The sequence below is a fragment of the Dreissena polymorpha genome, chromosome 6 (assembly GCF_020536995.1).
Source record: "Dreissena polymorpha isolate Duluth1 chromosome 6, UMN_Dpol_1.0, whole genome shotgun sequence".
Lineage (NCBI taxonomy): Eukaryota > Metazoa > Mollusca > Bivalvia > Myida > Dreissenidae > Dreissena > Dreissena polymorpha.
This window is the reverse complement of record NC_068360.1, coordinates 41,680,829-41,693,290: the sequence shown is the minus strand read 5'-3', so window position 1 is coordinate 41,693,290 and position 12,462 is coordinate 41,680,829. Positions and strand designations below refer to the sequence as shown.

The 12,462-nt window shown below is 33.8% G+C and overlaps 1 protein-coding gene across 1 annotated transcript in view; it reads right to left on the bottom strand.

The window, feature by feature from the left end:
* Positions 1-715: 715 nt before the first annotated feature.
* Positions 716-12,462, bottom strand: part of LOC127835626 (uncharacterized) — an 85,139-nt gene continuing 73,392 nt past the window's right edge. Inside the window, exons 34-46 of the mRNA XM_052362062.1 lie at positions 11,820-11,948; positions 10,332-10,481; positions 10,060-10,089; positions 9,691-9,803; positions 9,311-9,375; positions 8,864-9,018; positions 7,682-7,793; positions 6,906-7,052; positions 6,448-6,635; positions 5,066-5,136; positions 4,486-4,524; positions 3,389-3,413; positions 716-3,056 (exon numbers count right to left, since the gene is read on the bottom strand). Of these exons, the coding sequence (XP_052218022.1) occupies positions 5,090-5,136; positions 6,448-6,635; positions 6,906-7,052; positions 7,682-7,793; positions 8,864-9,018; positions 9,311-9,375; positions 9,691-9,803; positions 10,060-10,089; positions 10,332-10,481; positions 11,820-11,948 (1,136 nt within the window). The 3' untranslated portion in view covers positions 716-3,056; positions 3,389-3,413; positions 4,486-4,524; positions 5,066-5,089. The remainder of the gene's footprint in view (positions 3,057-3,388; positions 3,414-4,485; positions 4,525-5,065; positions 5,137-6,447; positions 6,636-6,905; positions 7,053-7,681; positions 7,794-8,863; positions 9,019-9,310; positions 9,376-9,690; positions 9,804-10,059; positions 10,090-10,331; positions 10,482-11,819; positions 11,949-12,462) is intronic.

Below are 12,462 nucleotides of genomic sequence, written 5' to 3'. Positions count from 1 at the left end.
GAGCACAGATCACCTAAAAGTATTTGTGATATAAGTTGAAGAATTCGTTTAAGATAGTAATGTATAACTTTCCGCGTGCTCTTCTTTTTATGCATGTATAAACTATATCAGCCCAATATATAATTCACCCGCGATGAAGTAGACGAGTGTATACATGTACTTCAATTACCACGTTCTTTCCGGCCTCCTCTCTGACTCTCTGTTTGTCTGTTTACTGATTTCATAAAAAAGATTCCTTCGCGTTTAAACTCGAATCATGCAAACTCGTGTCCTTTTAATATGAAGTTGCATACGTGTATTTGTTTTCATCATATGTTAAAACATCCAAAAGTTAGTCCATTTTCAACATTTTTTCAACAACATTTGTTAAAACCAGATTATTCTTTATTTTATAAATAAATATTTATGAAAAATGTAAATAAAAAAATACACTCCGTATGTACTTAGTGGTCCGATGGTATAATTTTTTTAAGTATTAGGTTCGGTTAGCCCTTAATCCGGTAACAACCCTTAATGCTTTGCAATGACCGTTTCAAGGCGGTGATTCGCGTTTTGATGATTGCATTGTTTACTGTATGTTTATAATCGATGTTCTGTTGTACCTGAAGTGGATAAGAAAAAAATTGCTCTCCTGATATAGTGTCTAAAATTTCATCGTTTGCTGTATAATGACCAACACATTTCTTATTTTTATATGGCCTTTAAACATAAAACATATTCACATTTTACATACCATGTAAATAAAAATCATATGAAGTTGAAGAATAATAATAGTACAAATAGCAACATCAACTATAATAATTATATTGAACGCAATAACAAAAAGAACATAATCGTAACAATAATATTTACCATCATAATCACAATTAAAGTGATACGAGTTTAACAAACATGTTCAAAACATTGATTCCCATCAAGAAAAATAATAAACATTTCAACATACTATATAACATTAAATTCCATTTACATATTTAACCAAACTTTTTCTCAATTTAAGAGGGAGTTTAAACATACATTTTTCAACATCATTATAAAGAAGCATTTTAAATATGTATTTTTATGTATTTTTTTTCTAGAAGTAGAAGCAAAACAATAACAATTCTGTTCTTGATGATTTAGTTTCATCGTTTGAATAAGCAGTGTACAACCAGGCATTATTATGAAAAGAAGGAAAGAATGCTATTTGATGTGTATTGCCTTTACATGGCGCTAGAATTCATTAGCGCTGTAACTTCAGTCGAATTTTATTAGCCCCCGTGCGATTCTAATGGCCATATATCAAGCACTGGCATGTTGGCACTGTATTGGCGGTAAATCGGAACAAGCAATTGTGTTCAGCGATTAATTGTGATGCCTTCTAATAACATGAATCAATTTATGACATCTAATTGGTTGAACTTATTATTGTTCGTCTTTTAACCCGCTTTCAGAAATGTATTTAGTTATTAAATTGCTCCATGAATATATAACGGATATTTTTGCGTAAACATATCCATTCGCAAATACCAACTGTTTTGTGCATTACCGTATCATCTGTTATATCTTGATTCATATGACAAATATCGGTGTGTTACGTTTTCGTTTGAATAAAATGTATGTTACAAACGCACACACAATATTTTTCCCAATTAAAATAACCATAAAAAATAAAATAAAAGTAGTACATGTTTTTTTTTCTCTTATTGTATACCCAAGAATGTATTTGACCAGCATTAAATTTGACAGTTAATGCATATCCACTATATCGATACAAAACACGACATTAATGTAGGAATTGTTAGTACCACACAGGCATGAAACTTTACTATATTTCTCCAAATGCTACTTGACAGCAACAGTTTTATCAATGAAAATTGTAAGACTTGTTAAAAAAGAATGAGTATATATTTTTAATTATATGTAAAAGACACATTAGCCTCAATCTCCGATTGGATAAACAAAACTGTATGCGCGCATTACTAACTGTATTAATTTAATTGCTACAAATTACCTATAGTTCTCAATATTTAATGCATCAATATGAAACCACTTCAAAAGTTCATTTCTTAATAAAAATAGCTTTCTTTTTTTCAGTTTAAAATTCAACAAACTAAGATTTCAAATCATGTTCATCAGTAACACGAAAATTTATTTTACAGATCAGCAGAGCGAAGTTTCCAGCTGTATTTCTGGCTCATTATGATATCTGATAGTGTTATCTCAACATGCGCGCTTAATTGGATTGTAGAGCTTTAACAAAAGGGAAATAACTGTGTTTTATGATATATATGGTTTCGATATGAAACCGACTTGTTGCCATATGTCACCAAAATGACGTGTGTATGGTTTGGAATGAAAAAATACGTGTCCTAAATTGTGGGGTAAAAAATGCACCCCGGAATTTTTATACAACCCGCAACAAGGGTCTCATATTGAAAAATACCCCGTAAATGGCTAATTTCCTAGTATATATATATATATATTCGGAAAGCTTTAATTATGCAACAAGCGTCATTGTTTCCGATTTCGAAAGAATTCGCAAACATGCACTATTTTATGAGGTAAAATCAAGTCAACTATCACATTTGTAAAACAAAAAATTGAACCCGCCGTGCATCCACTTTCAATGGATAGTGTGTTCCACGTAGCAAACGCAACCGTTCATAACCAGAAACTATCGATTCCAAACTTTAAATGTCGTTGATATAGACAATAATATACAATAAATAAAAATGCTGAGCACCGTATATTTGATAAGTGCAAAAGCGAAGTGATATCTCAGATATCACATACGAAGGGAAATACATAAATTATTGTGATTTTTAGATGGGGTAACAGAACAAATGTTAAACAAACATATATGTGTTAGTTGTACATTTTCATCAAAACGTTGTTCGAAATCGTGTTTATTCGTCAATTATTATCAACTTCAAATATTTCAACATGGGCCATCAATGTTTTGAACACAAATTTTTGTCCCAATGAAATATCCTTTTTTCGATTGGAACCATGCAATGACGATCCATTTCTTTGGAAGACGGTGTGCATGGCAGCATATGTGTTGATTGTCACAATATCTTAAAATATAAAACATATTCAGGTTAAAACACTTTTCTAGTGATGGAGTTTATGTTAACTCCGTAGTGACGCAATTGTATGCTTTTAAATTAATTTTTTTTTTTAAATATTTGTTTATCTTGAAAACTTACTATGCAATTGGTGTAAATTATTATCAAAGCCGAAATCAAAACAGAATACAACAACCAGAATGTGAAAGTCTACATATCACGTTACTGCAATCAATAATATGTAGCATAAAATTGTACTGGTTGAATAAAATATATTTGTGAAAAATAACGTATTGTTATGAACGTTCGCATTGTATAACATCAAACAGCACAATACTTACATATTCTTTATCACATCTTCGTGCCCTGCAAGTATAAATACAATCAAAATAAAGACTTAAGCACATGTGCGTAAAACAACATTACACTCTTAATTAACCTCTCAGGACGGTCTTACAATAAACTAACCAAATTACATGTTGTAAAATTAATTGGACAAACCGTGAGCGTATTCAACAGGTTTTTAAAGTTTAAAAACGTTGGTCTGTAAATGTAACAATTTAGTGTAGGTAAGCTTGTTTATCAGTTGTAAGTGTACTATACAAATGAATGAGGTATGGAGGAGAATAAGTTTGGAATGAAAAGACATTCACATTCAAGTCATGCGACAGCCGCTCTACCAGTTGAGCTGGATGGTCCGGAAAATAACAACACAATATTGATATTGTCGCTTTTAAATAGGATAAGCTCTACGGTGCGAAATGCGAGTGCAGAAAAAAGTTTCTAAAGAACTTAAATTTAGACATAATACAATTATTATTTAATGTCAAAAGCATTATATTTTGGCATCTCAAAAGGGACGCATCTCTGTATATTTTTTTTTCGATAAATGCATCTCAAAATAGACACAACTTTTTACTTTTGAGATAAATGCATCTCAAAATGGACACATCTCTGTACTTTTTCGAAAAATGCATCACAAACTGGACACATCTCTGTACTTGTTCGATACATGCGTCTCAAAAGGGGCATATCTCTGTACTTTTGAGATAAATGTATCTCAAAAGGGACAGATCTCTGTACTTTTGAGATAAATGCATCTCAAAAGGGTCACATTTATGTACTTTTGAGATCAATGCATCTTAAAAGGGACACATCTCTGTACTTTTGAATTAAATGCATCACAAACGGGACACGTCTCGTACTTTTCCGATAAATGCATCTCAAAAGGCACACATCTCTGTACTTTTGAGATAAATGCATCTCAAAACGGAAACATCTTCTTTTGAGATAAATGCATCTCAAAAGGGACACACCTCTGCACTTTTTCGATAAATACATCTTAAAAGTGAAACATTTATGTACTTGTTTGATAAATGCATCTCAAAAGGGACGTATCTCTGTACTTTTGCGATAAACTTTCTATTTCAGTACATACCTCATATATAGGGTGTGGTCTCCTATCGGTAAGTGGTCTCTGTATGTGATAATTTAAAATAAAAACAGGTTAATACATGAGAGTGGAATAACGAAAGATTGTGTGACTTATTTCATTTTATCAACATACTGTTTTATAATTAAAGTTACAATCATCAGTAAATTTTGTAATATGTTATCATTTCAAAATGGATTCTGGCATATTAAACTTTCTTGGGTCAAATTCCTTACAAATAGCATTGTAGTATAAAGCATGAATATATAACTGAACATCGGCCTTTTCTTTGGACAGTCCAAGTATGTGTGTTTTGACTATAGGGTACATTCATAGAAGCATTGTAGTCGCAAGAACATTATACAAATATCATAGTAATATATCATTAAATATGCACCCACAAATATTATTTTTCCCTAGTATTGATAACAACCCACTTGTTGCAGGAAGTAAAATATTTGTTTATAAGTCATATTTAACCATTTGCCATATAAACCTTAAGCAGGGATGAGCATGCTTTTGCTATAAGAATACGGTATGTAATACATGTATACGCGAATATATACAAATAAGGTACTTTACTTACTGGTTCGTTCGGAGATATCTTATTTTAGAAGAAGTCCCATGAGAAATTTGAAGGTTGTTGGTTATCGTAAACTGAAATGAACAATTATGTTTGAATTGTATAATGAAAAATAAATATAAAAAATTATTAAAATATAAGTTGTTAAACACACGAGATGCAAATGTTCCTTTCTTTAATGTGGGCAATATTGTATAAAGTTTTAACAAGATGCGTTTGTGAAACACAATGTCCCCCTATATGACGTTTCACCTTGAGGGATGACCTTGACCTTGACCCTTCACCACTCAAAATGTGCAGCTCCGTGAGATACACATGCATTTCAAATATAAAATTGCTAGCTTCAATATTGCAGAAGTGACATTACATGAGCAATTTTGACCCATATATTTGACCTTGAAGGATAACCTTGACCTTGACCTTTCACCACTCAAAATGTGCAGCTCCATGAGATACACATGCATGCCAAATATCAAGTTGCTATCTTCAATATTGCAAAAGTATTCATAAAATAAGCGATTTGGGCAACATATATTTGACCTCTGACCTTGAAGGATGACCTTGACCTTGACCTTTCACCACTTAAATTGTGCAGCTCCATGAGATACACATGCATGCCAAATATCAAGTTGCTATATTCAATATAGCAAAAGTTATTGCAAAATGTTAAAGTTGGCGCAAACAGACCAACCAACCAACCAACAGACAGGGCAAAAACAATATGTCCCCCACTACTATAGTGGGGGACATAAAAAGGAAACCCTAGTTCTGACATATATATATTACAATCCGAAACTGCAAGCGATTTCATGAAATTATAAGGTGCATAAACTTTAACACTGTAAGATTTGTTCACGACTCTTATGCTAAAGCTTTACAATAGTTTTAGTTGTCACAAAAAAGCAAAACTCGTGCATTCCATTTAGTATGTAGGGGAATATTCAACAACGCTTGACATGCTTCATATGTGTATTCTTTTAAAACAAATGCATGTAATCATTTATAATGGATAAGAAATTGTATGCAGTACCATGTATTGGTTAAATAATTACAGGTATAACCTTTGTAACTATAGCTGTGTTGATGACTAAATATTTGATGCGGATTACACTAATTGTAACCGTGGTGGTTACGGATGCGGTAGTGATGAAAATGAAGAAGATTACAATGATGATAAAATGTGATCATGGTTATGGTTATACTACCAAGTAAGTGGATGTGTTTTTACTGTTAAACCGAGCCACCAGATTTGAAAATTTGACAAGTATGATTTTAATGGTCGGAGATATCAACCACGGGTTTCGATTATTGACGTTTACGGTTCCGCATAACCTTTGTCTTTATACTTCCATCACAGAACCCGCATTATTGCCCAATGTACGTACCATAGCGTTCCTGGTGCGCATGATCAATGCCTCTATGTCGGCGTTTCTTCCGGTCGTCATCTGAAAACGTAGACGAGGATGAGGCGTCCCATTGTCGGCTGTGCTGCTTATACATTGGGTCGTTTCGGCCCCATGTATCGATTTTCACAGGCATTCCATGTGTGAAGAAACCATTGTTGAACGAGTCCCTAAAAAGTGAAACAGAAGCATAATTTAAAGTCTTTTATTTGTGTTTGAAGCTCCACAAAAGGGCTTTTTTAACCACTTATGCTTCGTATTGGCTAAATCAAGGAGTTTGCTTGACGTCGATTCCTTCACTTTAAAACACTTTTAATGCTTAACGTATTTGGTATATGCAATTACATAAGATTATGCAAAATGCAATACACCATGGTTTTGCAGCAAAGCGGGCAATATTGTGTTGTTGTTTTTGCGTATATTCTAATGCTTTTCTGTACCTGTCATATTCAGTTGAGAACTTCCTTTTGCGTTTTTTCACAGCATAAATGATGATTATGGCCACAACCAGAACCGCGATCGAAAATAGCGGAATACCAATACCAAGCCCTAGGACAAGCCCTAAATCGTCCTCCGTCTTGACAGGCCTGCAAACAAACGGAACAAATGTTTTTCACCTTCAAACAGCAATATCCTACAAACAGCAGACCTCTTCCGGTTAAATGTTGACGAAGATATAAAAAGACCTACAAAGAATTTGTCAATCTAGCAATTTTATTTTCAAGTTTTGAATGATTCCGAAGTTAGTGTTTAATTATTAGGATATAGATAGCTTCTACTCAAATCCTGAAAAAAGCAAGGATTTTTCGTCTGACGAAACCAAACGTAAATAATGTGCAAATTATATATGGCTTTCTTTTCTATACTCTGAGATCAACATTATTCGGACGAGCAGACAGACAAAAAAACTGAGAGAGCGTGCATTTCCACCATATGTCATTAATTCGTGTTTTAATGACATACGTTATCATGACAACCACACTTAAACTTATATAAATTGTATCAAACCTTTATGGTTTCTATCAAGTTTTATCACCATAGTTTAAGTATGTTTTAGCAATATCATAATTAAGATTCGGAGATCACGCAACATTCTCTTCAAATAAATCAGACTATTTACTCGCCTAATCTTACAAATACTTGTTTGAATCTCCACACTAAATATACAAATTAGAATTCATTTTCATTGATTTTTATTGTATAAAAATATACTCACTCGCAGGAAGGCTTTTCATCCATCACCACGCATGCGTAGTTGTTAGGACATTGTCCGTTATCACTCAAGTAGATTGCACACTTTTGATCATTCAATGGTTTCGTGGGATCAACTAAAATGGACAAAATGTATACACAAGGTTATAAAGCTTACGAGCTTTAAGGGCGGTAAATCAAACGTAAATACAATATAATCATAGCGATCTCGTTTAAAGATAAATAAAATGTTAATAGACAAATACTAAATGTTAAAATCCAAAACAGCTGATCATGAAAGGGTAACCAAACAACAAAAAACAAGGGACAAAATTGTCACAAAACCAGGTTTTCATTGTGAAAAAAAAATCTGATAAAGGGAGAAAACTCAAACTGAACTTTTGAAATGACCAAAAAAAATTAACCCCCTTTGTAAGTTTTTTTTTTTTTTTAAATCTATTTTTAGTCGTGGCGACCTTGACATTGGAGATATTGACGTGATTCTTTCGTGGGACACACCGTCCCATGATGGTGAACAAATGTGCCAAATGATTTTAAAATCTCACAATGAATGACATAGTTATGGCCAGGACAAGCTCATTTATGGCCATTTTTGACCTTTGAACTCAAAGTGTGACCTTGACCTTGGAGATATCGACGTAATTATTTCGCGCGACAAACCGTCCAATGATGGTGAACAAATGTGCCAAATGATTTTAAAATCTGACGATGAACGACATAGTTATGGCTCGGACAAGCTCATTTATGGCCATTTTTGACCTTTGAACTCAAAGTGTGACCTTGACCTTGGAGATATCGACGTAATTATTTCGCGCGACACACCGTCCAATGATGGTGAACAAATGTGCCAAATGATTTTAAAATCTGACAATGAACGACATAGTTATGGCCCGGACAAGCTTATTCCGCCAGCCCGCCAGCCCGCCAGCCAGCCAGCCCGCCAGCCAGCCAGCCAGCCAGCCCGCCCGCATTCGCCAATCTAATAACCAGTTTTTTCCTTCGGAAAAGCTGGTTAAAAACTAATAATCAAATCAATTCGATCAGAACGGTCGACATCGATACAAAACGTAAAATTTAGTAATGTGCAGTTACATAAGAACGAGCTACTAGATTTTTTGCTTCAAACATTCCGCAAGTGCAACGTAAAGCGGCAACTTCACGCGTTAAGGTACGAAGGCAATCTTACTGGTAGCGTCGCCGACTGCTACGAGTTTCGCGGCATATGGCACATTATAAATGACAAATGTTGCATTGTTCAAGTCCAGTGTGGCTTGTGTGAAGATCTGTGAGGCTTCTTGGCCATCTTCCTTGATTATGGTGGCATTCACATTCAAACTTCCACTGTAAAATAGTAATCACAACTTGTGTAATTCTCTCATCATCGTCATCGTAGCGTAAAAGTTCAGTTGATGTGTGTTATAATTAGTGAGCTTGTTGTATCGCTGGTATATATTGTGATTTTTGAGTCTTTGCAATTAGTGGATACTACTTACTTAACCAACCGATATACTTTTAAAGTTTGACTTACACGCACACAAATTACACATAATAGACTATTCGGTAAAATGTTTTAAGCCACACATTGTCAAAGTTCTGGGATATGCTCGATTCCAAAAGTAACTGAGCGACTTACATTGAGATACTACGAACCATAACCTTCTTTAGTTTTCTATCCATCTTCTTATATCGGTCATTAATCTGTAACAAATCAACATCATACAAAAAGCGCATTATTCAACATGCGTATTCAGAACACAGAAAAAAAATCCCACCACTTGAAGACATAAAATGCAACACTAATGAAACCACAAGACCAAATGCATAACAGAGATATATTAATATAGTATGTATATAATATTTAGATCAGCTGGCTTACACAGATGCATTCGCAATTATGCAATGGTGTCGGACTTAAGTAACGTCTTAGGCCTAACCTATAATGAAATTAAGTGTTGTAACATGCGTATAAAGGTGAAAATTCATTACGTTTAGTAACCAACACGTGAAACTTACCCAATCAAGGAATATTTTTTCCCATTCATCGAACGTCGCCTTCACAGTAAAATTCAAATGGAGGACCTTCTCTGTAGGAATATTAATCGTGATGGAAATATCAACGCCATCCTCTGTTCAACAAAAAAAGCATTATGTTCAGATATTTACCATGGATAAAAGAAATAACGATATATATATTATTTTACTCGTTTGTAGTGGTTATGTCAAATAACTTTTTTTTCGAAAAGCTAGTATTGAACAGATGTCGAAATAATTCGCGCATAAAAGTAATGAAAGTATGCACACAATTACTGTATTATCAAAACATTTAATAAGCGATCCCTTTAAGAACTTAATGTTAGTTAAAAAATATGATTAACTACTTACGTTGCGGGGCTAATGTAGTTGTCGTAAGGGCTGAAACAATACATTTAAATACTAAGTTCAAATTCCAGTTAAACTACTCCATACTTGTTTGCGATATAAAGATAAGGTCAGTCAAACTTAGTTCCAACAAAGTTTAAAATAGTCAAATGCGTATCAGTAACAATATCGACAGAGTTAATATAATATATAAGTGGAATCTTCACAATAATATTCATTATATATCATCATTATAAAATCATAAACATCATTAAACTGATTTCAATTGTTCTTACCGTCCTGAACGCATGATCCGTTTATTTCATTGAATCCTATCAGACACGAGCATTCAAAGCCTCCGTTGGTGTTATGACAGAACTTGTTGAGGTTAGCACAGTTGTGAGTACCAAGCTTGCATTCGTCTGCATCAGCTTCACACGTAGCACCTTCCCATTGGGCTTTGCACAAGCACGTGCCATTCACGTGATTGCAAGTCTGCGTTGAAACCAATGCTTTGGTGGTGGTGCAATTACACGACGTGTTACAGCCATTCCCATATTTATTGTTGCTACATGCTTAAACAAATCGAATAAAATAATGACACCATATATTTACAATTATACATAAAAGATGCAATACAAGAACAATTGTACTTGATGTTTTTTTCTGTGATTGTCTACAGAACTACACAAATTATAATCATCAATTCATCGAAGATTTTTTAAGTAAAGATTTATTTTGAGAATAAGGATAGACAGAGCGCGTATCCCTTTACTTATGTAGTTTGTAACAACACAAGAACTTTATTTTCATTTTATTGCTGCTGAATCTATGTAACAAATCGACCTAGACTACGTGATGTCTTTCTTATAGACAATCTTAGGAAAGCATTGGTTTACGGATTAAGGTCGACAAAAAGCGATTACTACAACACAATTAATTGGCTTGCAACCAAAACAAAACGCGACCTGTACTAAATAATGCTATACATGACAAGCCTTAAAATCATATGTTAAGCTAGTTCAGAGATTATCCGTAAACAATGTAAACCTAAAACCCGAGAACTAATTGATCGACACACTGACTCGCAAACCTTTTGTGTGGTTGGTGTTATAAAACAATCACGAAATCAGTGGTACTAAATATCCGCCGGAAATAGCAGGAATAAACAAAATTTATATGTTATACAAATAAATGAATACTGACACAGTATAACCTTATGAACATTATTCAAACTAGTTTAGCCTGCCTCAAACAGGCAGGTAAACGAACAATGCGTGTTTTTGCAGTGTGCAATTGTTTGACAGCTGTAAGTACTGAATATTCAAAAAATATATTTATAACACATGTTTACATGCGAATACATTAGTCTACATTAGTATATTCGCCGGGGCATTGACATTATATAACCTGTAGCTTCTAATAAGCATGCAACGTCATTTGTCCGTTGTCAATTATGTTTAATCTCTCTTAAATGCAAGTTCAACGAATCAAATAACAAATTTTCTTGCAATTATTAACGATGAAAAACGGCGTTAGATGAAACACTGAAATATCAAGTTTAATGAATGAATGTTATGCAGATGTTCATCTTCATTTGCAATTGTTATTGAGCATATACTTTGAGTATTACGCTTGCTTACCTGTGCATACACTGGAAACATTAGTATATCCGACATTGCATGGGCAGGTGAATGATCCGTTATTATTTGCACACGTGGAATTTTGTTGACAGTTGTGAGTACCAATCTTGCATTCGTCTACATCGGTGTCACACGTCGCACCTTCCCATTGGGCTTTGCACAAACACGTGCCATTCACGTGATTGCAAGTCTGCGTTGAAACATTCGCATTGGTGGTGTTGCAGTTACACGGCGTGTTACAGTCATCCCCATATGTATTATTGCTACATGCTAACAAATCAAATTAAACAAAAAAAACATATATTTACAATAAAAAAATAAAATGCAATAAAAGTGAAATTGTACTTAACTTATTTTCTTTGATTTCCTATGTATCTTCACAAATTTATAATCACGAATTAATCAAAGGTTTCTTAAGTAAATAACTTTTTTATGAGAATTTCGATGGATATAGCGCGTATCCCTATAACCATGTAGATTCAACAAACAAAAAATGCATATGCATTTAAGTCTGCTGCCTCTATGCAACAAAAAGAACCAGACTGCGTTATGTCTTTCTTACAGAAATTGCTAAAAAACATGTTTGAATGATTTAAGGTCGACACAATGCAATTACTACAAAACGATTTTGGTCTTGCAATCATAACAAAACGCGACTTGTACAAAATAATGTTATACAGGACAAGCCTAAAGAATCAAATGTAAAGCTTTTTCAGTGGTTATACGAAAATAATGTAAACCTAAAACCCGCGAGAACTAACTATTCGGCAAACTAACTCGAATA